The 27,373-nt window shown below is 39.2% G+C and overlaps 2 protein-coding genes across 2 annotated transcripts; one reads left to right on the forward strand and one right to left on the reverse strand.

The window, feature by feature from the left end:
- Positions 1 to 15,583: 15,583 nt before the first annotated feature.
- On the forward strand, positions 15,584 to 16,772 carry LOC131359546 (hatching enzyme 1.2-like). The gene is made up of 4 exons (XM_058399498.1): positions 15,584 to 15,701; positions 15,927 to 16,067; positions 16,142 to 16,259; positions 16,385 to 16,772. The coding sequence occupies exons 1-4, from the start codon at positions 15,584 to 15,586 to the stop codon at positions 16,770 to 16,772; spliced, it is 765 nt and encodes a 254-aa protein (XP_058255481.1).
- A 3,952-nt stretch (positions 16,773 to 20,724) lies between these two features.
- Positions 20,725 to 23,650, reverse strand: LOC131359408 (polyadenylate-binding protein 4-like). Its single transcript, XM_058399283.1, has 9 exons — positions 23,510 to 23,650; positions 23,093 to 23,254; positions 22,841 to 22,996; positions 22,524 to 22,619; positions 22,075 to 22,312; positions 21,877 to 21,962; positions 21,629 to 21,724; positions 21,042 to 21,288; positions 20,725 to 20,836 (listed from the first exon to the last, which is right to left on the reverse strand). The coding sequence occupies exons 1-9, from the start codon at positions 23,648 to 23,650 to the stop codon at positions 20,805 to 20,807; spliced, it is 1,254 nt and encodes a 417-aa protein (XP_058255266.1). The 3' UTR covers positions 20,725 to 20,804.
- Positions 23,651 to 27,373: the final 3,723 nt, after the last annotated feature.

The following is a 27,373-nucleotide window of genomic DNA, read 5'->3' on the forward strand; positions in this document are numbered from 1 at the left end:
CACATTCTGCAAAGTATTGGGCTGCATTTCATTGGGCCTCCAGACAAAACAAAAGCTACACATTTGTAAACATTTCACACTTGTGATATGCAACATCTGGATCTACCAACATGGGGCTACACACACACACACACACACACACACACACACACACACACACACACAGTCAAACACTGTTTCAAAGCATTGGGCACTGCATTTCATTGGGCCACCAAACAAAACAAAAGCTATGAGATATGCCTTTGCCCATTTGGGGACAAGATAACAATAAACAAAAAAACCCTGAATTATAGCATCCTTGGGGAATTTCACATTTCACTCTAAGACAGCAAAATGAAGAGGACCTACACAGCATTCCAGGCCCTTGACCTAATTTCTTGACCCTTTGGAGGAGGACAGAGATGAGGCAGAACCGCAGAAGAGGAGCAGGAAGTGTCAGAGGAAGAAAATACCACAGACGAGGAGGAATCAACTGATGAGGAGCCTCCTGAAATGGAAGAAATTTTCCAATCAAAAGATGGAAATATTCTCTGGTCCTCCATCCCTCCAAGTGACCGACGCCGCATGTTGGGGACAAAGCGCGAGAGGAGCCCCCAAGGGCCAACAAGGTATGCTGTCTCTCGTGTTGATACCATAAAGTCAACTTCTTTGAGTTATTTATATTCAAAAGACAGTGTTAGACATGACCAACAAGGAGGGGGTATCGTGTATATGGTGACAGCTGGAAAAAATTAGATCAAATAGATCTACAGGGATATCTGGGTCTATTGATTCTTGCTGGGGTCTACCACTCCAGTAAAGAGGCTACGCCCAGCCTGTGGCATGCTCAGATGGGGAGGGCAAATTTTTGTGCCACCATGCCACTGAAAACATTCCAGCTCATTTCAAGCATCATACGATTTGATGATCGCAGCACCAGACCAGCGTGCCGTACAGAGACAAATTGTCTGCCATCCAACAGGTCTGGGATAAGTGGGTGCAACGCCTGCAACCAACATATCATCCAGGCACTATGTGACCATGGACGAGCACCTGGTCCTGTTCAGAGGTCACTGTGGGTTTAAGCAATATATGCCAAGTAAACCTGCCAAGTATGGAATTAAAATCTGGGTAGCCTGGCGATGCCCAGACTAGCTATGCCTGGAACATGCAGGTGTATACCCGGCAAACCTGCGGATGGCCAGCGTGTGGTTCTCGAGGTGACAGAGGGTCTTTGGGGGACACGCCATCACCTTTGACAACTTTTTCATGTCCTATGTCTTGGCCAGGAGCTGCTAAGGAGGAAGCTGGCCATGGTGGGAACTGTGAGAAAAAAATAAACCAGAGACAAGAGACAGGGCAAAATTCTCCTCCAAGTTTGTATTCACTGCTCTTGTCTCCTACTCCCCAAATAAAGGAATGTGCTTCTCATGAGCACTCTGCATCGTGACACTGCAGTTAGCACCAAAGAGGACAAAAAGCCCCAGATCATCCTTGACTACAACAAAAACAAAGGGGAGCCTACAACCTCGACAAGGTATTGCACTTTTTCATGTAATATTTTTCATTCAGCTCCATGCATTGCATTCTTGTGTAAGAAAATATAAAATTAATTTTGACTGGATTTGTTGTTTGTTACTTTTGTTGCAGGTCACCAGTGTGTATAGTTGTAAATGAATGACAGCCCGCTATTCCCTGGCAGTGTTTTTACAACATGCTTGATGCGCCTGCATACAACTCCTTTGTGCTGTGGAGAGAGATGGACCCAAGCTGGAATCAGGGAAGTGCCACAAAGGAGGCTGTTCCTTGAGGAACTTGGAAGAGAACTTGTGACACCTCTCTTAAGCCGATGCCAAGTTCTTCCCTGCATGCCAGCCTCTGCCAGCATGGTCATGGAAGTCCAGCAGGGTGCAAATGAAGACACACACACACACACACACACACAGTTTCTGTTCATTGTATTTTTAGTTTGCAATGTTTAAAATTGTTTTGAAATAAAATACATGTTGTGTTTTGCAAATCATATTTGTTTGCTCTCACTTATTTATGAATACAGTTGCATCAGTCAGCTTTCACATGGGGATATGCTGGCTAATGTTTAACATATACCATATATCAGTGTTTCATGTAAATGAGGTTTATTGTTCATAAATTAAATATAATAATAAGCATAAGAGGTGTAAAAGAAGTTTTATTTACATAGAAAATATGCCATGTTTTTGGAGTGGTGTGTGTGTGTGTATATGTGTATATATATATATATATATATATATATATATATATATATATATATATATATATATATATATATATACAGGGGTTGGACAATGAAACTGAAACGCTTGGTTTTAGACCACAATAATTCATTAGTATGGTGTAGGGCCTCCTTTATGGCCAATACAGCATCAATTGCCTTGGGAATGACAGATACAAGTCCTGCACAGTGGCCAGAGGGATTTTGAGCCATTCTTCTTGCAGAATAGTGGCCCAGGTCACTACGTGATGCTGGTGGAGGAAAACGTTTCCTGACTCGCTTCCTCCAAAACACCCCAAAGTGGCTCAATAATATTTAGATCTGGTGACTTTCATGTTCATCAAAACCACTCTGTCACCAGCCCTGCTGTGTGTATTGGTGCATTATCATCCTGATACACGGCACCACCTTCAGGATACAATGTTTGAACCATTGGGTGCACATGGTCCTCCAGAATGGTTTAGTAGTCCTTGGCAGTGACGCGCCCATCTAGCATAAGTATTGGGCCTAGGAATGCCATGATATTGCAGCCCAAACCATCACTGATCCACCCCCATGCTTCACTCTGGGCATGCAACAGTCTGGGTGGTACGCTTCTTTGGGGCTTCTCCACACCGTGAACTCTCCCCGGATGTGGGAAAGACAGTGAAGGTGGACTCATCAGAGAACAATACACGTTTCACATTGTCCACAGCCCAAGAAACCAACGTTTGGCATTGGCACGAGTGACCAAAGGTTTGGCTATAGCAGCCCGGCCATGTACATTGACCCTGTGGACCTCCCAATGGACAGTTTTGGTGGAAACAGGAGAGTTGAGGTGCACATTTAATTCTGCAGTGAGTTGGGCAACTGTGGTTTTATGTTTTTTGGATACAATCGAGGTTAGCACCCGGACATCCCTTTCAGACAGCTTCCTCTTGCATCCACAGTTACTCCTGTTGGATGTGGTTCGTCCTTCTTGGTGGTATGCTGACATTACCCTGGATACCGTGGCTCTTGATACATCACAAAGACTTGCTGTCTTAGTCACAGATGCGCCAGCAAGACATGCACCAACAATTTGTCCTCTTTTGAACTCTGATATGTCACCCATAATGTTGTGTGCATTGCAATATTTTAACCAAAACTGTGCTATTACTCTGCTAATTAAACCTTCACACTCTGCTCTTACTGGTGGAATGTGCAATCAATGAAGATTGGCCACCAGGCTGGTCAAAGTTAGCCATGAAATCTACAACACTAAATTGGCCAGTGTTTCAGTTTCATTGTCCAACCCCGTATGTGTGTGTGTGTGTGTGTGTGTGTGTGTGTAGCCCCATGTTGGTAGGTCAGCTGCTGCCCCCTGCTGGGTATCACAAGTGTAAAATGTTAAAAAAAAATGTGTGGCGATGGTGTGATCATTATACACTTTATGATTTATAAGCAGTCAAATCAGACCGGGTCAGTTTGACCCGGGAGGACAACAGGTGTGACTATTTGCTGCCATTAAAAAAATGAAATGGTTTCAAGACAATATCCTGACTAAACATTGACATATACCAGTCTGTGATATTCCATCTACTTATGTGGCTCTGATCATTACCATAGTGAAAATAATTCAGAATTTCTGTTTTTTTTACTCAAAAATGAGGTATAATTTTACATAAATGAGGTTTATCATACCAAATATTTGCCAAATATAAAAAAGTGCAAAATATATGTTAATGTGTTGGAAACAAGCTGACTAAAAAGGTGAAACAAAAAAAAAAAAGGTGATCATACATACCTCATTTTTTATAAGTGATCAGAACAGACCGGGTCAATTTGGGCTGCGGAGGAGAAAATTGTTTGATTAATGGAAAGGGAATAAGACCTTCACACTCACTCAGTTGCCACCAGGCAAACAGCCAGTTGGGGGCAGATGGGTCTACACAATTAAAAGAGACATTAATGGATCTGAAAATACAAGGCGAGATTTGTCAGATGTGACAAGTGTAAGAGTGGTCATGCAGAAGGCAGCACAGGAAAATTTAGTCTTACACCAGATGGACGTTGAGACAGCTTATTTGCATGCACCGATTGACTGTGAAATTTACTTGGTACAACCAGAGGGTTATGAGCAAAAGACAGGGTGAAAAGCTAGTATGCAAGTTAGAGAAATCTCTCTATGGCCTAAAGCAATCAGGCAGAAACTGGAACACTATGGTACATGTATGTTTAATTGAGAATGGTTTTACACAGAACCCAGCTGATAACTGCGTGTATACAAGGGAAAGGCAGAATGAGAAAATAATCCTGATAATATGGGTTGATGACCTAATTATAGCAGCTAACAGTGAAAGTGTTGTGAAAAGTGTAAAGGGAATGTTCACTGAAAGATTCAAAATGAAAGACATGGGTAGGTTGAAATATTTTCTAGGGATAGATTTTGAACAGGCAGAAGGTCTAGTTAAAATGTCACAGGAGAGATATGTGAGGAAAATACTAGATCGATTTGAGATGCAAAATTGCAAGTCTAGAGAGACTCCATGTGAACTGAAACCTGAGTATTCTGAAGATGATGAAAGAACCAAGAAAGTACAGAGAGGCAGTAGGAAGTTTAATCTACTTGTCCACTTGCACTCGACCAGATATACACTACCAGTCAAAAGTTTGACACACCTTCCTAATTCCATGGTCTTTCCTGATGTTTATTTCTTTCTACATTGTAAAACAATGCTGAAGGCGGCCGAAATACACAATAATGTCCTTTGAACAGTTGATATTGAGATATGTCTGCTACTGATGCTCTGTAAAGCCTTCATAACGGCTCTAATCTGAGGTGCTGTTAATTGGTGATTTCTGAGGCTGGTAACTCTAAATGAACTTCTCCTCTGCAGCAGAGGTAAATTTTGGTCTTGCTTTACTGGGATGGTCTTCATGTGAGCCAGTTTCATCATGGTGCTTGATGGCTTTTGCAAATGCACTTGACAATACGGTAAAAACGGACTGTTTTTTGTTGTTATTACATATGGATTACTTAAGTCCATGTGTGTTATTTCATAGTTTTGAAATCTCCAGTATTGTTCTAGAATGTAGAAAATAAATCCCTAAACAAAAAACACTGAATTAAAAGGTGTGTCCAAACTTTTGACTGGTAGTGTATATATATATATATATGCGCTTTGGACGAGGTCGTCTGGAGGTTACTCACAAATTGGCTTAACATCTGAGTTCTTCATAGATTCAACACCAACTCAATGATGGCAATACAGCATAAGTACAATGTTAAAGAATGTCATTTTGTGTATTGATTAGAAGGTTGTTATCCTCAAAGTCCTCAAAGGGTTGGCATCTTCTCTTCAAATGTCCAAAATCTACATGAAACGAATCAGCATAGCTGCTGTTCATATTATTAGCAAGCAGTAGATGATAATGTGCATTTTCAGATGTACTGGAGCAGAAGGTTATGGAATGTATTACGTGGTATGCCTGGCTAAAGAGCTAAAACTCTTTAAACTACATTTAAGCTGGGAGAGTGTATCTGGAGCCCCGAACACTGTTCAAAAGTTTTGTGTTTTCAAAGAGTGTGACATATTGTAGCATGTTAGAAGACAAGTTGGATACATGGGAGCTAAACCATTTAGGGCCTTGTATGTGAGTAGCAGTAGTTTGTAATCGATTCTAAACTTAACAGGTAGCCAGTGTAGGGATGATAAAATATTGGGTTATATGATCATATTTTTCTTGACCTGGTAAGAACTCTGGTGGCTGCATGTTGGACTAACTGTAGCTTGTTTATTTTAGATGCAGGACAACCACCTAGTAATGCATTACAATAGTCCAGTCTGGAGGTGATTCATGAATGCATGAATTAGCTTTTCTGCATCAGATACACATAAGATGTTTATTGGCTTGGCAATATTTCTAAGGTCTAAGGTGTTTTTGTAATATGGGCGATATGATTTTCAAAAGACTTGCTACTGTCTAATATAACAGCAAAGGTCTTTCACTGCCGAGCTAGTAGTAACAGTACATCTGTCTAAATGCAAGGAGTATTGTGAGAGTACTTACTTTTTTTGGACTGAATAGTAATATCTTTCTTATCAGAATTTAATAATTTAGGTCATAATTTTATATGACCCATATTTCACTGCCATTACACCGGCTAGTTCCCCTTTTAATTTTACAAAATGGTATTGATCAGACAGGTAGGATCTAAACCATCTTAATGCCTGTCCCTGAATACCTGTGAAATTTTGTCATAATCTATAGGAGTCATGATGCATAGTGTCGAATGCAGTGCTAAAATCAAGAAAAACTGATAGTGAGATCCAGCCTTTTGTCTAACACAAAAAAAAAGTCATTTGTGATTTTAACTAGCACAGTTTCTGTACAATGGTGTGACCTGAAACTTGACTGAAGATCCACAATTTTGTTCTTGATTCATTTCAAGACCATTTTTTTCAGTGAAGAAATTCATAAAGTCCTCACTACTAAACTGTGATTAAATACTCTTTTCAGATTCTGGTTACCTCTGAATGTTTCTTTTTGCCCTGCATGATTTTACACATTGCGCTGCTGCTACATGACTGCTCTGAATGGATAACTTTATAAATAAACAGGTGTACAGGTGTTTCTATTAAATTGGACAGTGATTGTACACAAATTCTCTAGAGCATTAACACTGCAGTGTCCGAGCCTGGAAATACTGTAGCCTACGATGGAGGAAAACCCTGACCACATCCCGCTACCCTCGCACACCCATGACCAGTGGTCTGACCTGCAGGATTTGTTTTAAGTAGCTACTCGCTTCTGCCTCACTAACATACGATTTCTTCTTAGAAGAATTAACATCATACTTGAGGAAACATGCAGAGGTCAGCACGTCCTGTGGTCATCATAATGGCCATTTTCTTTCATATGAATCTAATGTTAGATCGGAAGAATGAAGGATTTTTATTGTATAGGTGAATAAATGTGTCCTGCATGTCTAGTTAGGCTTTAGTTAGCTAAGTAAGCTAACGTAATGAGTAACTCTGGAGCAGCAGTCTATATTAACATTACTGATGTTATACAGCAACACAATAACACAATAGATCAACTTTTATTCTTCATATTCACCAAGTAACATTTCTTTTTCATAGCTTCTTTCTTTTTTAATGTAAAGCAGAATAAGATTACTGCCAAATACCCCAATTGTCCATCACACACCAAAGCATTAGTTACTAAATACTGAAATATTGACTAGTGCTGAATCTGAACTTTTTTCTTCTGAATCTGTAGAGCAGCAAGTTTCTGTTAAAGTCAATCTGCTTAGATCCTCTCTGGTCATTTGTTTAAAACTTGTTTATTCCCAGGACACAGGCGTGTCCAGCACACCTTAGTTATTCTGTATGAGTTACCAAGTCAGACTGTCCTGCTATAGTACTTAATATTTTCTTCTGCTGTCTGTATATGTTTCATTTTTAAGCACTTTATGTAGGAAACAATTTACAAGCCACAGACCCGGTCTTTATATAATGGTCCTTTTTCTTGTGTAGTGTCCATGCACAAATACCTGTGCCCTGTGAACACTGGCACACACACACACACACACACACATTTCAACATCTGTGTAGTAAAGTGTTTTTATCAGGTTTTAATTTATTTCTATTTTATCTATAACATAAATCCTAACAGGAAAACTTCATTGTTCTCAAGGCCTGCTATTTTCCAGCCCCCATGTTCCCCTTGTGTGCCTTGACTACCCAGAATAACGTTAATTGATATCTGTATCATGTTCATGTCTAAGACCTTGTATTAACAGGCATGTGTGAGTAGAGTGACAGATTCTTCTCACATAAAATGAATAGTTAATTACATAATGTGATACAGTAGTAGGAAAATAGCCATCTATTTCAGCAAGATGTGATTTTACAATCAGATATTCCTATTTTATATTTATTTTGTTTATTTTTTTGGAAAACCACAGTGAGCATTTTTACCCATGTTAGGGAAATTTAGAATTAATTATTTTTATTGTTTTTATTGCATTGTTGTTGTTTTGGAAATTTATTAGCTGCTATTTTACACCATGTATCCTGTAATAGGAGAACTTTATTTTCCTGTATTTTTGCTTGTAGCTCAACTTTCTGATGGGAAGGAGAACACCAAGACAGGTAGTGAGTCCTGCATCTTCTACTAAAAAAATGAAGGAATACAATTAGTAGTAAAAAGAGTAGAAATGTAGGATAAAGCAATTAAAACAAATTCCATCAGCAGCATTTGAATGAATCTTGAATCTGTCCTGGTTTTTAGGCCCACTTTAACAACACCCTTAGTTATCTCCAGTGCTTCCTCAAACTGCATTTGTGCCCTGCTTTACAGAGTCTCCTGCTTCTGAGGAAGTGAAGGAGATTCCGTCACCTTCTTCTATGAGTCCTGGACTGATGATGGAGAGCTCAGGGAGTGTCTGCTCAGGTGATGCTGAGCAACCTCCCTGCAGTAGTGTGGAGGTAAAACGTTTAAATCTACTACATCTTTAATTCGTGAGTAAAGATGCTCCTGTTTTCTCTGGAATAGACAGTCTGAGATAGTTTAAGGTAACTAATATTTGTTTTACAGTTGATGGATTCCAGCTTTGAGCCGGAAATACCCCAGTCCAGCAGAGAGAGCACTGTTCTCCTGGTCGAAGGTACAAATTTAAATGAAGATTAAAGTGAAGGAGTAGACTTAAGTATTTAGGCCCTCTTTAACAACACCCTTAGTTATCTCCAATGCAATCTCAAATTGCATTTGTGCCCTGCTTTACAGAGTCTCCTGCTTCTGAGGAAGGGAAGGAGATTCCATCACCTTCTGGTGTAATTCCTGAACTTTTGATGGAGAGCTCAGGGAGTGTCTGCTCAGGTGATGCTGAGCAACCTCCCTGCAGTAGTGTGGAGGTAAAACGTTTAACTCAACTACATCTTTATTTCTTGAGTGAAGATGCTCCTGTTTTCTCTGGAATAGACGGTCTGAGATAGGCTGAGGTAACTAATATTTATTTTATAGAAGGAAGATTCCAGCTTTGAGCCTGAAATGCCACAGTCCAACAGAGAGTGCACTGTTCTTCCAGTCGAAGGTAAAAATTTAAGTGAAGATAAGACTTTATGTGAAGGAGTAGACTTAAGTATCAAAGGTCAAGCACTGGACTGGTTTAAATCTTATTTGAATAGAACCTTTTCTGTTTATGTAAGTGGATGATTATCCTCCAAAGCACATCTGACCTGTGGGGTACCCCAAGGATCAATTCTTGCCCCCATTCTGTTTTCTTTATATATGCTTTCTTTATATATAAAAACACAAAGTATTTTTTAATTTTTATGCAGATAAATTTCCTGAACTTAAATGAGAGTAAGACTAAGGCAATTGTGTTTGGTCTGTTAGCTCTCTCTGGTAGCTTAAATCAAGTGTCAGGCAGCTTAGCTGCTTATGTAAAACCTGTTAAAAACCTAGGTATTGTCTTTGACTCTGCCCTGTTATTTGATAAGTAAATACAGTTGTCAAATCATGTTTTTTCCAGTTGAGACTACTGGCCAAAGTTAAAAGTTTTTTAACCCCTGCTGAGTTTGAAGAATAATTCATGCAATTATATCTTCTTGTCTGGACTATTGCAATTCAATTTATATAGGTATTGGTCATTCCTATATGAACTGCTTGCAATTAGTCCAAAATGCAGCTGCTAGACTCCTTACTGGCACACGTACATTTGATCACATCACCCCCGTCTTACTCTCTCTGCAGTGGTTATTTTAGTGGGTATTTTAGAATAGAGTTTAAGATTTTACTCTTTGTTTTTAAGGTCTTAAATGGTCTGGCACCTTCTTATTTATCTGAACTTGTGACTGTTAACATATCTGCTAGATGTTTAAGGTCATCAAATCAGAAACTGTTAAAGCGTCCCAGATCAAGGCTTAAAAGAAAGGGAGACCGGGCTTTTGCCATAGTTGGCCCCAAATTGTGGAATAGCCTCCCTTTATCTATTAGGATAATCCCTACAGAATCTCTGTTTAAACTAAAGCTTAAAACTCATCTTATGTTAAAAGGCTTTTAAAATCTGAGTCAACCTGAGCTTGTTTTTTTGCCTGTATATGTACTATTTCCTGTCTCGATTGCTGTTATTTTGATCTTATAATTTTTGTACAGCACAATGGTCAATGATTGTTGTTTTATTGTGCTATATAAATAAACTAAACTAAACTAAGTATTTAGGCCCACTGTAACAACACCCTTAGTTATCTCCAGTGCATTCTCAAATTCTATTTGTGCTCTGCTTTACAGAGTCTCCTGCTTCTGAGGAAGGGAAGGAGATTCCATCACCTTCTTGTGTGAGTCCTGGACTGATGATGGAGAGCTCAGGGAGTGTCTGCTCAGGTGATGCTGAGCAACCTCCCTGCAGTAGTGTGGAGGTAAAACGTTGAACTCTACTGCATCTTTAATTCGTAAGTGAAGATGCTCCTGTTTTCTCTGGAATAGACAGTCTGGGATAGGCTGAGGTAACTAATATTTATTTTATAGAAGGAAGATTCCAGCTTTGAGCCAGAAATGCCCCAGTCCAGCGAAGAGTGCACTGTTTTTCTCCCAGAAATTACAACACCAGCTGATGTGAGATCTGGACTGAAGAGGAAACACTCAGGGAGTGATGCTGGGCAACCTCCCTGCAAACGTTTTAAGGTGAAACGTCCACTACATCATTAATCCTTGAGAGAAGATGCCCGTTTTCTTGATTTCTGTTATATTCACATTAAGAGAACATATAGATAGAATAAATAAACCCGAACAGATAGGTCATGAGATCCAATATTCCATTCACAGAAAGAAGAGAAAGAGATCGAGTTACTTGTCAAAGCCCTGGAGGAGCTGAGGCTGGAGGACAGTGTAAAGACCCATTTAGAAACATTTGGTAAGTTAACAAAAAATAAATAATTAAATAATAAAATCAAACCTTCACATGCATGCAGATATCACTTCTAAGTACAATGCACAGTGTGAAATGTGATATCTGCTCTGAAAGTTTATTATATTTGTTGGTCTTTGAGAGCTGTTTCCAGAGAAATGTCCATCATTGTATTTAGAAGCTGTTTCACATTTCACAAAGCTGATCCACATTTAATAAGGAATTCCTCTATATGTAATCAAACCTGCATTTTTTTCACCAAGACAAGCCTAGAACTGGGTGCAGAGTCAAGTTTTGGGCCAATTATGAAAAAGCCCTTTTGTCATGTACAGTGCATTTTCCATAATTTGCTATTATTTTCTATTTTGCACTGCATTTGTTCTCTCCTTTACAGAGTCTCCTGCTTCTGAAGGGATGACACAAAGTCCATCAGCAGTAAAAGCAAGATCTGGGAGGAAAAGAAAGACTCCACTGAGTACCTGCTCAAGTTTTGAACTTCCCTGCAAGCGTGCTAAGGTGAAGTGTTGGGCTCTACTACAAAAACTCTGGGCATTCATATTAGTTAATTAAATTCACCACTAACAAGCATTCAGTTAATATTTTACACTGGCTCTTTCATAATCAGAAATATGATGTCATTCATGAAACTGATGTTAATCTGAATCACAGCTAAACATTAAACTATTCTTTTTGTGTGAATTAATGACACTATAAAACTGAAGCTCAGTTGTTTTTCCCCTCTAGCTTCACCATGGTTAGCACCCGGAAGACATCATCCCATCATTTTCCAGACTCCTGGACCATCTGCCTTAATTTAAAATCTTTTTTAAAAATCTTTTTTAATTAAAAACAAATAAAGAAATTACTTTGTAATGACAAAAAAGTTGTATCTATCTATGTTGCCACAAGTTTCTAATTTCTGCAGACAAATGAGAGAATGAGAGATTTGGTGGGGAACAAGAAACTCTCACTAATCATCAGATAACAAAAACACCTTTTTAAAAAGCAAATAAGAAAATGTGATTCATCAGACCAGGTCACCTTCTTACATTGCTCCGTGGTCCAGTTCTGATGCTCACATGCTCATTGTCAGTGCTTTCAGCGGTGCACAGGGGTCAGCATGGTCACCCTGACTGGTCTGTGGCTATGCAGCCCCATATGCAACAAACTGCTCTGTGTATTCTGACACCTTACTATCAGAACCAGCATTAACTTCTTCAGCAATTTGAGCAACTGTAGCTTGTCTGTTGGATCTGACCACACAGGCCAGCCTTCGCTCCCCACGTGCATCAAGGGCCTTGGCTGCCCATGACTCTATTGCCGGTTCACCACACTTCCTTCCTTGGACCACTTTTGATAGATACTGACCACTGCAGACCAGGAACACCCCACAAGAGCTGCAGTTTTGGAGATGCTCTGATCCAGTCGTCTAGCCATCACAATTTGGCCCTTCATCAATCTCGCTCAAATCCTTACTCTTATCCATTTTTCCTGCTAGAGATGCAGACTAGATCCTTAGCACATCAGGTGCCAAGGCAAATATTATGAAATATGCTAAATCACCTTCTTTTGCAGTTGCTAGGCAGACATGACCTATCCCATAGCTTGAAATATTTGGCCTAAAACATCTAGCCAAGGGTATGGATAGTGGTCATAGGATTTTCTCATTATAGTGTATGGAATCAGATAGCCCTCAATATTAATGAATGTTCACACAATGATTCACAAATGTATATAATAGAAATTGACAACTTGTATAAGTATTTGTGATTTTTATTAAAAACATATTTACATGCTACGTTGTATATGTATTTATATATATAAGCTGTTGAACCTTTATTTGCAAAGTGCTTGTTATTTGTCAGCTTCACTGCATTTGTGTGTGGGTGTTTTGAGACTCCCTGTCACTGCTCAGTTCAACTTAAGTGTGTGATTTAAGGCACAGGTTCCCTACCTGCAGGGTCCTAAACCTCACTAGAGGCTGCCAAAGTTTCAGAGGGGGTCACAAGGCCTTCTTAATTTTAAGGGATGTATGAAAACTAAAAATATACAGTCGGCCTATGTCCTGGCACTTTAGTCATTTCCATGAGAGGATTTCATGAAACTGTAATTTAAAAGAACAACAGCCAAGCATCAAGAAGAAGAACACACTTAATTTGTCAATAAAGCAACTTTTTAAGTATATATTATATATATTTAAAAAAGAGTTGTCTAAAAGCATCCTAAAAATCTCTAATGCAATACTGATAGAAAATGATAATTCATGTAAATCACTTATTTCTGGCGCTATGTGTTCACAATTAATCACACCTTTTAAACTACACTTATTTTACTGACTGAAAAGGAAGGAGGTAGGCTACAGATAAAGTGTGAATTTAAGGGCTGTGACACACCAAGTTGACGCCAAAGAATTACTGTCTCACATCGTCTTCATCTGGGTCAACAAGTGGTGCTTGATCACAGAGCAAAGACAACAGCTGACAGACATGTAGGGCTGGACGTTCAGTGCTTGTGTGAGAGAGGGGAAAAAGTGTAAGACCCGGGACTGCATTTGTACAAACCCGACAGCCCGATGGCCAGCTTGGTCTGTCTTGGACCTAAGAGCAGCATTATTTTATTTATATAAATATGTTATGTATTGTATGTATGTATGTTATGTACATATAAATATGTATTTTATTTATATAAATACATCAAAAATTGTATGTTTTTGATGAAAATTGCTAATACTTTTAAATACATATATAATATTGTGTACAAAAAAACTATTTTGTGGAGAGAATCATTTATATTTAAACCACAAAATACATTTACAGAATACAAATACAGAATTTTTCTTTGCGTATTTACTGATTTAGGACTCATGACTCATGTGATTCGATAATAACGTGTCATGAACGAAGTAACTGTGTTAGGCCGTATGGGAGGTATATTGTGATAAACTTACCAGATATTCCTTGTAAAAAAGAGTCTGGATCCTCATTGAGATAGATCACAAGGCTCCTCAGGATGCATTCCCTCCTGATGTCAATGCTGTCACACTAAAGCAGGGGCAACAATCAAGATAGAATTTAGCAGAAGTGGGTGCAATGGCAGAACAGGGAGGAGAGCAGGCTGTCTAAAGCCGTTGGTTGTCTGGTTGGCGAGTTGGGTGAATGAAATGCAAATGCAATGAAGTGCTTTGGATAAAAACACCATATAAACAGGCCATTTACCATTTCTCAAATGTTTAAATGAGCAGCTAAGGACAAAAAAACCTTGCAATAACCACCTCAATACAGTGAAAGCATTTCCCATGGATTTTTACTTACAGGATCTTTGATATCCAGGATGTCCTTGATCTTCTGCCCCTTCAGTCCTCCTTTCTTGTTGAAGATTGCTGTATTAGTTTGTCTGAGAAATGGTCCTGCTGTGACAGGAACTTCGATCGCAGTGGCTTGGTAGTGATCCACAAGAACTCTGCATTTATCTGAAAATTTTAAACAATAAAGAATGGATTAGAATTACTATCATATAAGGCATGATGCAGGATAACTAGAAAATTCAAATTGCAAGCCATTAAACACCATGAACAGTAATAAACATTACTTACTTCACTCTCAAGGAACAGGGCGGGCCATCTGTTTTTGAACTCTCCTATCTGAAGACTGAACAAGCACCTGAGCAGCCTGTGTGGACAGAAATGGCTGAATCCTTCTGATGTTGCACAGAAGAAACTGTCATGAGCGTGTGACATTAGTAACATGGGAGGAAAATGACAGCTGATTGTCCATGGTTACCCCAAGGTTGTGAGCAGTGGCCAAAGGGCAGATCAGGGAGTTGTTCAGAGCCATTGCGAGATCCTGGGCTGGAGATAAAACATCTGGGATGACCAGCAGATCAGTGTTGATTTGAGAATGGCCAATGACGCTACACATTTCATTTCACATGAAGCGGCAAGTTCACCTTACTTTTCCTGAATAGTCAATTTGTCTGCATTCTCAAACAATTATTAATTGCAGGTCCTGCTTCTCCAGAGCAAAAATACACATATTTGTAAATTTTGGATACAAATCACATGACCTTCAGCCATATGGCTCAGATATTCATTCAGAGAATGTTTACCTTGGGTTAACTCGTAAGTCCTTCAAATATACAAGGCACTCCATAAAACTAGAGCCTGTCTGAGACATAGATCAACAACCAGTCATTAAGAGGTATGGTCCAGCTAAAGTCCATCCATTACTCCTGATTATCCAACCAATCTCCTAACTCTCATGATGCTTCAGTGAGGCATTAAAGTGTTGAGTTCAGAGGATCCTCCCTTTAGTTCCACACATTAGACAGTGGACATTAAGGCCTAGAGTTAATCCCCAGAAAGCTACTCCAAGTTGTTTCTGTGTGTGTCAGTGTGTATAAAAAGTGAGAAATGACAGTTGGCAGTCACCGAGCTACGGTGAAGGAGCATCCAGATCATCTCCCCACACCGAAGCATCATGCAGTCTATAGTGTCTCTCTCCATTCTAGCCCTGCTGCTTGGCTTCTCGCAAGCTTTCTATCTCGACCAACCTGAGCATGTGGACATCACGTCAAGGATTCTCACCATCAACAACGGTCTGATAACTCCCTGATCTCACTACACCAGTATTATTACTGCTACATATTCGACAAATATGGGCCTAGAACCTGTCTTGTTGTAAGATTAGGATTTTTGTAATTATTTCTTTTGGGTACTGTTTCCTTGCTGGCACCAGTGACAGAAATTGTAAGACACCACCATTACTACTTATTGATTTTGCTGTCTTTATCTCTCTTTTTGTTTTTGTTCTCTGGTTGAAGGATCCAGTGAACTGTTGTTGGAGGGAGACATACTCTTGCCAAGAGGTAGGAATGCTCTGGTCTGCAGCGACAGCAGCTGCTTTTGGAAGAAGTCCTCAAATGGCCTAGTGGAGGTGCCTTACACAATGAGCAGTGTTTTCTGTAAGTGAAAGACTTCCTCATTATGACACATCTCTGTTTATTACTTGTTAATGTATTGAACGTTTTCTCTACAGCTTTCTCTGACAGGACCGTAATAGCCAATGCCATGGCCTCCTTCCACAGCAAAACCTGCATTCGTTTCGTTCCCAGGACAAATCAAACTTCCTACCTTAGCATCGAGAGCAAAGATGGGTGAGAACCACTGAACCAATCCCTGTACCTGAAAATGGAATTTGGAGTTCTCTAATTTTGTTTAATGTACAGTGTCCTTAGTTTGACGTAAGTGACATGGTTGATTCCCCTCTTTTTTCTCTCAGATGTTTCTCTAATGTGGGCAGATCAGGTGGTGCTCAGGTGGTTTCTCTCAGCAGGTTGGGTTGTGTTTACTATGGCATTGTCGAGCATGAGCTGAACCATGCACTTGGTTTCTACCACGAGCATACTAGGAGTGACCGTGACAAGTACGTCAAAATCAACTGGGAAAACATCGACCCAACCACGCAGTCTAATTTCGAGCTGAAAAACACCAACAACCTCAACACTCCGTACGACTACTCCTCTGTAATGCACTATGGAAGAACAGCTTTCTCCATTAACGGGCTGGACACCATCACTCCCATTCCTGATCCGTCAGTGAATATTGGACAGAGAAAGGAACTGTCCGCCATCGACATCCTGAGGATCAACACCCTCTACAAGTGCTGAAATTGTTCAGAGGCTTCACTTGCTGTGCTAACAAAATATGAAATCATACAATAAAATGGCTACATGCATCTTTTTCTTGGTGTGTACTTTAATAAAGTATTTCACTGAAACCCCATGAAACAGTTTTCATCATGCCAGGACCATGAATGTCCAGCAAGATTTATTGTTACTCCCTCCACCTCAGTATCACATACGTACTGGCATTTTATTGAATGTTGTTTTGTATAAATGAACCAGCACTTTGACATCTATGACTACATATAAATATAAAAACTATACATTTGAGGACAGTCATCAACTTTAGACTTCAAAAAGCATATCCAGTGAGAGAATCCTAATACACCATGTCCTGTTCGTTTGGTATAATTGAACCAGCACTTAGACATGTATGACTACATACAAATATGAAAACTAAACCTTCAAGGATCATCAACAACATTAGACATGATTGCAAAAACAAATCCTGTGAGAAAATCCTAATATACTACATTAGTTCAGCCCTCTGTAGGTTGATCATTTTCATTTCCATCAAATGATGTGGCATCCTTTCATTCCTAACACATTACCCAGTCCATTTCAGTATAGATATCCAGCATGATATTTTCCCCATTGAGATCTGATGTGTTTTCAAAGTGTTCCTTTAATTTTTTTAAACAGTGTATTTACCAGTGGTGGACCGTCAGTTCCAGCAAGGTCTTCTCTGCTGGCCTAAACAGCAGTGATCTGAATCACTGACTTGCATTTTAATATATTTAATATATTTTTCCATGAATGTGTATTAAATTATTCCCAATAGTCTATTCTCTACATTCTCTTCTGTTTCCAGTAGTGTATATTTATGATAAGAGTATGTATCTAATCATATTTCAGCCAGTGGCAGACATCATGTGTCACCAGAGTGAAAGAAATCTGCCTTAAGGCCTTCAGAATCAATGGTGCAGGCGCCCGTAGCTTAAAATAAGTGGCAATGAAATTGTTACATTAACCAATCAGATTTCGAGTTGTTGTCACTGGGGCCATCTAGCAGGCATATGATTACGTCAGCAATTTCCCGTCCTTTGATTGGATAATTGGAGTAGTCAGAGGCAGCGAACCGCCCATATACATTGTTTCTATATTCTCTGCGTCTCATTTCGGATCCTTGGGAGATTGCAGTTTGCTACATGCGTCATCAAGAATGTCTTTTTTGAGAAAAGTAACTGTAATAAAATTGACTATTCCTTGTGAGGTGTGAAATACTGTAGACTAATTTCTTTTTTACTTTGTTATTTAATGGTTGATTAGTATCTATTGCCGTGGCGTCCAGGGGTGATCCTAGTTTCATTTAAGGGGGGTTCAGCCCCCAATGAGGGTATAATACTAAAAAAATAAATAAATAAATAAATAAATAAATAAAGGTTTGACTAACAGGGTAGGATGGTAAACTTATTGCAGCATTCCACTGTATTGCATAGATGTGTATAACGTACTGAACAAGCCAAATACTAGTCTTCCTGATCACACACACACACACACACACACTTGTCCTCTGATCCTCGCTCTGCGGACTGAAAGACGGGGAGGAGCCGAAATCTGCCGCAGTTTTCATATGAAACTTAAAGCGGACTGAGGCGATCACGAATTTGTGTACAGTTTATGGACAATCGCTGAGGGCTGAGAAGAAAATGGCCTAGCGATGCTCATGGTGGCGTCATAATGATGGTAGAGATGAGGATTAATTCAGGAAGGACACCAGTGAAGGCCTAGGTGTGAAATGCACGGTCCGCCACTGAGTTTACATACTGTATAGTCCACAAGATACAAATAAACTATTCAAAGAAGCGAATACGCACGCGCACGTGACGTCTAAAATGCACAGATTCACCCGGCTCGAGACACCATGTGGGAATACCTGAGATGCGGATTGGGGTCACGAAGATGATGATGATGATGATGATGATGATGATGATGATTATTATTATTATTTTATGTTTGTTATCGTTATTAATTATTATAATAATAATGTAATTACTATTATTGTATTGTTCTTATTGTTAACACATACACTTTATTACACTTATTTACTTACACTCATATATCAATATATACTTACTTAGATCGTTCCTTATAGACCGTTGTTGCTCTAACTGTGTGAAGAGCTTTGTAAATATGAACACAGTACTCATAAATGCATGTCACTAACTGTCAGAGAAATTGTAAAACAAATCCAACAATCCCTTTGCGCCACCTGCTGGAGAATCGATGAAATGACATCAAGTAATCTGGGGCAATTTTTGTAAACGTTTTCTGTTATCAAGTTATAACAAGTATAATTCATTACAATTCTATTCATTCATACAATTTCAGTTATTTATCTTGTTTAGTTTATAATAATAATAATAATAATAATAATAATAATAATAATAAACTGTAATCTGATTAAAAAAATAAAGAAAATATCAAGATAAAGTATCTTGTGTTATTGCACAATTCTCATATGATATAGTAGAAATCCCAAAATATATTGTCCAGTTTGTGGAAGGGGCTACTGGGAGCAGTGCTGGTTGTACAGTCTCACAGCAGCAGGGAGGAAAGACCTACAGTACCACTCTCTCAAACACTTGGGGTGAAGTAGCCTACCACTACAGGAGCTGCCCAGAGTCATCAGAGTCTTCCAGAACCTGACCATCATCCTCCTTTCTCCCTCCATCTGCACTGGGTCGAGACTGCATCCTATGAAAGAGCTATTTTTATGATTTTTTCCAGTCTCTTCCTGTCTGCAGCAGAGATGCCACTGCCCCAGCTGAAAAGGCAAGATGCAAGATGCTGATGTCATGGACGTTTTGATAGGTCAACTGACAACATTTGAGTTAATTGGAGGCACATCCGTGGATGTATTTTAAGGCTCACCTCAAACACTTCCTTGTGTGACCCCATGGGAAAATCAAAAGAAATCAGCCAAGATTTCATCCTTGGGTACAATTTCCAGATGCCTGAAAGTGCCACATTCATCTGTTCAACAATTATACGCAAATATAAAACACCATGGGAATGTCCAGCCATCGTACAGTAGTTGCAGTACAAGTTTTAAATACTTTAAATACTTTTATGTTGCTGCTGCTCTACAGTAAGCTTACCTGTATATCTGTGCAGGAGTGAATACTATTAAGATCTTGAATGTGAACTTTGGGTGTGCTGATTCTGTAACCTGTTCAAGTGGAATCCCCAACAGTTTCACCCAGAACACCAACTGCTACGCTCCAAACACACTCTCAACTGTCTCCTCACTGTAAGCTTTTAGTTTGTTCTTTAAGCTTTTTTTACTTAGTAGGTTAACTTGTAGTCCAGCTCTTAAAGTGGCCATGTTAACATTGTTTTTGTCATTTACAGGTGCAATGGACTGAAGAGTTGCACTGTCGAAGCTTCCTCCACCGTCTTTACAGATCCTTGTAACACTACTGCTACATACCTCACAGTGTCCTACACATGCACCGCTGGGCATCTGGTCTTTTTCTTTTTCTTCTTCTTTTTTCTTACCTCTTTTCAGAAATATTGGGTAAACTGGAAAGAAATAAAGTTCTTATGAACTCATGAATGAAATATATTTTTTATTCTTATTATAAATTTTTTAAAAATCTGTCATCTGAATTACTTCAGTTTACTTCAGTTCAGTGTACATACAGTACACGCAGTATGAAAGGTATTTTAAGTGCAGCAACATAATTAATTTCTTTCCTGTTCTTTTTATTGCTATTGACAGAATACCTTGAAGGATTTGAGATTTCAGTGTAAAAAGGAATCAAACCCTGTTAGCTTGATGAGTTTTGGTGTTGGTGTGCTTTATATTTGCATGTTATCAACATGATCAACTGCTGAAATACCCCCCCCCCCGCCCCAAATTGTTTATTTGCTTTTACATGCAATGAGTATGATAATATAATATATAAAAATTCAAAAATAACAAATGAGTTTCACAAAATTTAACAAAATTTATAATAATAATATAAATCAATATATATATATTGATAAAAGGAAGTATAAAGTTTAAAAGGTTTATCTGGTGGCCGGTGCAACAGAGGGACGACCTGAAAGAGAAAAGCAGAGTCATATTACCCTATTACTGTCACAGATACACGCTGTGTGTTCAGAATTATTGTGTAGCTATTCAGTTATATATCACAGTAATTCTCAAACAGTTTATCATAGTTTGTATAACCATTGCACTTATTGATATTTTTCATTTTATTATTGCATTAAATTTCTTGTATTACAAGGTCAGCTGTGACTCACGATGTGAATGGACCCTCTGCAAGAATCTGTGAGGTCTTGTGTGTGGCTCAGTTGGACCACTGCTTCCTGTACACTCAGTCTGGGTGAGGGAAGCCTTGCGCTGCTTATTGTTGTTAGCCAGCGTCACATACAGTGGCTTCCTGCCCATCATCCTTCCATTCATCTCCTTAATGGCTTTTTCTGCTTCATTTGGAGAGGAGAAGCTCACAAATCCAAAACCTCGGGAGCAGCCATTCTCCACAGTCACCTGTAGGGGTCAGCAAGGAAATACAGCAAGCACAAAAGTTAATATTACACACACCTACTGTATGTGGCTAATCTTGAGGAAAAACTAGCACTGTCATTACATCAAAACATAATGAAAATAGCTATATTATGTTAGTATCAGGGTTCTGGTATTGCACATTCAATATGAATCTCTTCAGTGTTAATAGTAATTTGAGGTAGCAACCATTCGAAAAAAACACCCAACTACACATTCATCTCCTTGTGCTGCAAGTGCACACTGGTTTTGACATAATAGAGCAGGTAAGGAGAAGTAAACAAAAAAAAGAAATAAAATGTAGGGTTTAGTAATTTTAGGTGACCTTTGCACTGATGACTGTTCCATATGGCAGGAACGCTTCATGCAGGCGCCTGTCGTCCACACTGTAGTCCAGATGTTTTATAAACACCTTACTCTTCTACAGAACAGAGAGCAAAATCAACATCCAGCGTTTGATTTAGTATTTTATAGTAATCCATCACTCAGTATTAAGACAATCATTAAGCTAAAAATGTGTGACCAAAACATGGGAAAAATCATTAAAGTCCTGTAATATAATCAGAAAAATACCTGTGCATCCTGGGACTGCAGTGTGGTTTGCGCTCTGCATATGTTCCTGTCCTGTTGGTTGGTTCTCCTCAATTCTGGAGATGCATCTGTAGCCACAACCAAACATTTCACTTTATCATCCAATCAGTATTATGATTGGGACCTATTGAGGCCTTAACAATGTTGTAAACTTAACACAAATTGAGAAGTGTGACTTACTCTGTGGCTGAATGTTCTTTTGAGCCTGGTGTGGATTTGGACAGGGTTCTTTCAGGCTACTCTCTGCCCTCTCTCTGTGCCTTCCTCCATGTTCCTCCTTGCTCTGAACCACACTAACATACACTGGCCTGCTTCCCAATACCCTGCCGTTCATCTTCATGATGGCATTTCTGGCTTCATCAGGAGATGCAAAAATGACAAAGCCAGTGCCTTTGGGATGGCCATTCTCCATATTGACCTGCAGAGGAAACAGATTTAGAGATGCGAAAAGCAAAGAATGAGCATTACATGCACTATATGGTAACAATATAATAGATTTCCACATTCAGAAAATAAACCGGTTAAATAGTTCACAATAAAAAACCCTCATCTTCTTGTGCTACAAGTGCACAGTGATTTTAACCTAAAAGAGGGAGTATGGGGAGGTGAAGGTAGTAATTGAAATTGACCTCTGCACTGATCACAGTTCCAAAGGGATGGAATTCCTCATGTAGTTGTCTGTCATCCACATTGCAGTCAAGGTTCCTCAAGAGTAGTTTCACTGTCTGCAGAACAGGGCAGAGTCAACATCCAGATTGTTAATTAAGCCAATTTGTTAATTAAAAACAAAACATACAAAAAACAGAATAGCACAGCTTGAACAATAACTGATACAAATGCTATATGCTAAGTAGAGACACACAAACATGTCCTTATATGGAAATAAAGCTAGAAATAAAGCATGTCCTCTCAGGCCTTGATCTGCAGCCAGACTTTACTACAGTACCTTTTTATTCTTGCAGAGGCGTTCATTAGGGAGCTTTTTGTCACTAACAGGCAGCTGCTGGACTCTGGCCTGCTTCTCTGCCTTCTGCTCCTCTACCTTCTGCTCCTCTGCCTTCTGCTCCTCTACCTGGCTGATGATATCCATGCTCCAGGGATTCTGGTTTTAACAAAAAATGAGAGAGAATTAGAGGATGAAAGACACAACATCCTTATGTTATGTATGCCCGACATATTCACAAGCTTATTGTCTTACATAGAAAGAGAAAGGCTCTACATTCTCCATCTCATTGTCCTCAGCGTCCATGATTTCACCCCACGTGAGTTTTGCGGGAGCTGGAGATGTACACTGTGGTAGTTCAGACATGGACTCAGGATCCATAGTAGGCAGAAAGTTGGAAATTGCCTCTGACAGAAACTGAATAAAGAAAAAGAGTTAGCTTTAAAGAAACTTGGCTCTTGAGGCACATAAAGGTAATTTATGTAATCAACAAAACTACTAACATAGCATAGCATAGTGGTTACAATGAACTCCCCAAAAACCCTGAATAGCACAGCTGAACAAAAACTGTTAGAAATGCTATATGCTATATAGAGACACAAACTTGTCTTTATATGGAAATAAAGCATGTCCTCTTAAGCCTTGATCTGCAGACAGACTTTACTGCAGTACCTTGTTATTCTTGCTGAGGCGTTCATTAAGGAGCTTTGTGTTTCTAACAGGCGGCCGCTGGACTTTGGCCTGCTCTTCTGCCTTCTGCTCCTCTATGTCCTTCTCTACCTTCTGCTCCTCTACCTGGTTGATGTAATCCATGCTCCAGGGATTCTGGTTTAAACAGAAAAAAGAGAGAGAATTAGAGGATGAAAGACACAACATCCTTATGTTATGTATGCCCAACATATTCACAAGTCTTACATAGAAACAGAAAGGCTCTACATTCTCCATCTCATTGTCCTCGGCGTCCATGATTTCACCCCATGTGAGTTTCACAGGAGCTGGAGATGGACACCGTGGTAGTTCAGACATGGACTCAGGCTCCATAGTAGGCAGCAAGTTGGAAATGGCCTCTGATTGGAACTGAATAAAGAAAAAGTTAGAGAAAGAGTTAGCTTTAACGGCACTCGCCTCTTGAGGCACATAAAGCTAATTTATATAATCAGCAAAACTATTAATTAACATAGCATAGCATATTTCTTTACAACTTACCGTTGTACCAAGTCTGAATAATAAAAGCAAGGAAACTGCTGGCTCTATCTGAAATAAACTTTCTCGCGGTGCGATGTGAACTGCTGCTTGCTTTTCCTAACTTGCCGATGCTCTGGACTGTGGCTGACCAACACTACGTCATGTTCTGATTCTTTGTATGATGCGTTGTGTTCCGTCATTGCCATAGCAATGCTGTTCTCTCCACTACCCACCCTTCACCTGACCCCCCCCCCCCTCCCGCGCGGGTCATCAGGAGGTCATTATCAGTGATGGGCAGTAATGAAGTAAATGTAATTCGTTACTGTACTTAAGTGTCTTTTTCCAGTATCTGTACTTTACTAAAATATAACATTTCTTTGAGACTTCTTACTTTCACTCCACTAGATTTTGAAGTAAAATATCGTACTTTTTATTCCACTACATTATCTCACATCTCTCGTTACTTGTATTAGAAAAAAATAAATAAAAAGCAGTTGTCCAATCACAGCACAGCAAACCGAGCTACAGCGCGCGCAGTGTTTTTGAACCTAGGTATCTTTCCGGTTTCATTAAATGCAGCGAGTGTTAACGGTTCGGTAGAAAAACCCTGACCCCATCCCGCTACCTGCACACACATGACCCATGACCTGACCTGCAGGATTTGTTTTAAGATGTAGAACAGAAGAAAGACTCTTTCATATTCAGATACCTGCTCTGTCTCACTAACATCATCTTTGTGAAAATGTAGAGGTGAGCACGTGCTGTAATCATCATAATGGTCATTTTCTTTAATATGAATCTAATGTTAGCTCTCAGTAATGAAGGATTTTCTAGTGTATGTGAACAAATCTGTCATTATCTTAATTATGTCGTGTATGGCTAGTTCCGCTTTAGTTATCTAAGTAAGCTAATCAGTAGCTCTTGAGCAGCAGCTTATATTAACCTTACTGATGTTATACAGCATCCCAATAACCCAATAACTCAACTTTTATTGTTGATATTTGACCAGTCACCAAGTAACATTCCTTTTTCATAGTTTTTTTATTATGTAAAGCAGAATTACTGCACAAATACTGTAATTGCCCATCACACACCAAAGCATTAGTTACTAAATACTGAAATACTGACTTTGCTGAATTTGAACTTTTTTCCTCTGAATCTGTAGAGCAGCAAGTTTCTGTTAAAGTGAATCTGCTTAGATCCTCGCTGGTCATTTATTTAAAACTGATTCCCCAGGACACAGTAGTGTCCAGCACACATTAGTTATTCTTTATGAGTTACCAAGTCAGACTGTCCAGCTGTAGTGCTTACTATTTCCTTCTGTTGTGATGTATATATTTTTATTTTTAAGCACTTTATTTAGGAAACAATTTACAAGCTATAGACCCTGTCTTTATATGTGTCCTTTTTCTTTTGTAGTGTCCATGCACAAATATCTGTGTCCTGTAAACACTGACACAAATACCTGTGCCCTGTAAACACTGACACAAATACCTGTGCCCTGTAAACACTGACACAAATACCTGTGTCCTGTAAACACTGACACAAATACCTGTGTCCTGTAAACACTGACACAAATACCTGTGCCCTGTAAACACTGACACAAATACCTGTGTCCTGTAAACACTGACACAAATACCTGTGTCCTGTATACACTGACACAAATACCTGTGTCCTGTAAACACTGACACAAATACCTGTGTCCTGTATACACTGACACAAATACCTGTGCCCTGTAAACACTGACACAAATACCTGTGCCCTGTAAACACTGACACAAATACCTCTGCCCTGTAAACACTGATACAAATACCTGTGTCCTGTAAACACTGACACAAATACCTGTGCCCTGTAAACACTGACACAAATACCTGTGCCCTGTAAACACTGACACAAATACCTGTGTCCTGTAAACACTGATACAAATACCTGTGTCCTGTAAACACTGACACAAATACCTGTGTCCTGTAAACACTGACACAAATACCTGTGCCCTGTAAACACTGACACAAATACCTGTGCCCTGTAAACACTGACACAAATACCTGTGCCCTGTAAACACTGACACAAATACCTGTGTCCTGTAAACACTGATACAAATACCTGTGTCCTGTAAACACTGACACAAATACCTGTGTCCTGTAAACACTGACACAAATACCTGTGCCCTGTAAACACTGACACAAATACCTGTGTCCTGTAAACACTGACACAAATACCTGTGCCCTGTAAACACTGACAGACACACACACATTTCAACAGCAAAGTGTTTTATCATGTTTTAATGGTTACTATCTTAAGTATAACATAAGTCTTAACAGGAAAACCTAACTTATCTAAAGTCCTGCTGTTCTACAGCCCCCATGTTCCCAATAATAACAATAATGTTAACTGACATCTGAATCATGATCATTTCTCAGACCTTGTATTAACAGGCATGTGTGAGCAGAGTGACAGATTCTTCTGACATAAAATGAATAGTTCATACACAAAATGACAACATTAGAGCTGGGATAAATACTTTAATCAAGTAAAAATTAGAATAACATTTTAACTAGAGTATCTGCACTTTTATTGTGTACTTTGTGTACAATAATGTGTACTTTGCCCACCACTGGTCATTAGTGACCTTCAGTAAAGCAGTTTCCGTACTGTGTTTAGTACGGAACCCTGACTTGAATTTGAGGTTTCAGATTCAGTGGAAAGCTTAAAGTAAGAGAGAACAGTGGGAAAAGCAACAGGCTCACTGTGGAGTGGGATAATATTTTAGGCCTATATGAATTTGTGTCATTGTAAAACGATGAGGTAGCATCATGAGTAGTTTTGAACACCATTTCTGTTTTTGGTCTGATGAAGTAAGGTTTTAACAAGACAAGAAGGGTGCATTGTTTAGGTGTGTCTGTTAAGCATGAATAGTCTTTGTGTAGATAATGAATTAACAGTAACTTAGTATTGCAAGTCTTTGCTATCAACACACTGAATACGTTCAATTTTGTCTCCTTTCTTTAGAGAACATTGTGATCTGTGAGCAAGGCTACAGCACGCTGGATCATAGTAAGATCTCTGCTTCCTTATGGTTGGGCTGATGAGCATTTTACTTCTTTTGATGTTGCTATTGGGCTACAGCAATTTTACATGTGTCTCTGTGCAGGAGATGAATCTATTTGGATCAGAAATGCAATCTAAGGATGGGCTGTGGAATTAGAAGCAGATTTACTTATACTTGTTCACATTTTTTACTTCTATTTATAGTTGTAATGGAAAGAGGACATGCACTTTAGAAGCTTCAAACACCACCTTTACAGATCCTTGTGCTGAAACTGCTAAATACCTCACTGTCTCCTACATCTT

The sequence above is a fragment of the Hemibagrus wyckioides genome, linkage group LG09, assembly GCF_019097595.1.
Source record: "Hemibagrus wyckioides isolate EC202008001 linkage group LG09, SWU_Hwy_1.0, whole genome shotgun sequence".
NCBI classification, from domain to species: Eukaryota; Metazoa; Chordata; class Actinopteri; order Siluriformes; family Bagridae; genus Hemibagrus; species Hemibagrus wyckioides.

Excerpts from the sequence above, each read along its gene's own strand:
- LOC131359546 (XM_058399498.1), top strand. The coding sequence starts at position 15,584 with ATGCAGTCTATAGTGTCTCTCTCCATTCTAGCCCTGCTGCTTGGCTTC. Across the intron at positions 16,068-16,141 it reads CACAATGAGCAGTGTTTTCT|CTTTCTCTGACAGGACCGTA; the intron begins GTAAGTGAAAGA and ends TTTTCTCTACAG. Across the intron at positions 16,260-16,384 it reads AGCATCGAGAGCAAAGATGG|ATGTTTCTCTAATGTGGGCA; the intron begins GTGAGAACCACT and ends TTTTTCTCTCAG.
- LOC131359408 (XM_058399283.1), bottom strand. The coding sequence starts at position 23,650 with ATGGATTACATCAACCAGGTAGAGGAGCAGAAGGTAGAGAAGGACATA. Across the intron at positions 23,255-23,509 it reads GCCTCAGCAAGAATAACAAG|TTTCTGTCAGAGGCAATTTC; the intron begins GTACTGCAGTAA and ends TTCTTTATTCAG. Across the intron at positions 22,997-23,092 it reads TAGAGCCTTTCTCTTTCTAT|AATCCCTGGAGCATGGATAT; the intron begins GTAAGACAATAA and ends TGTTAAAACCAG.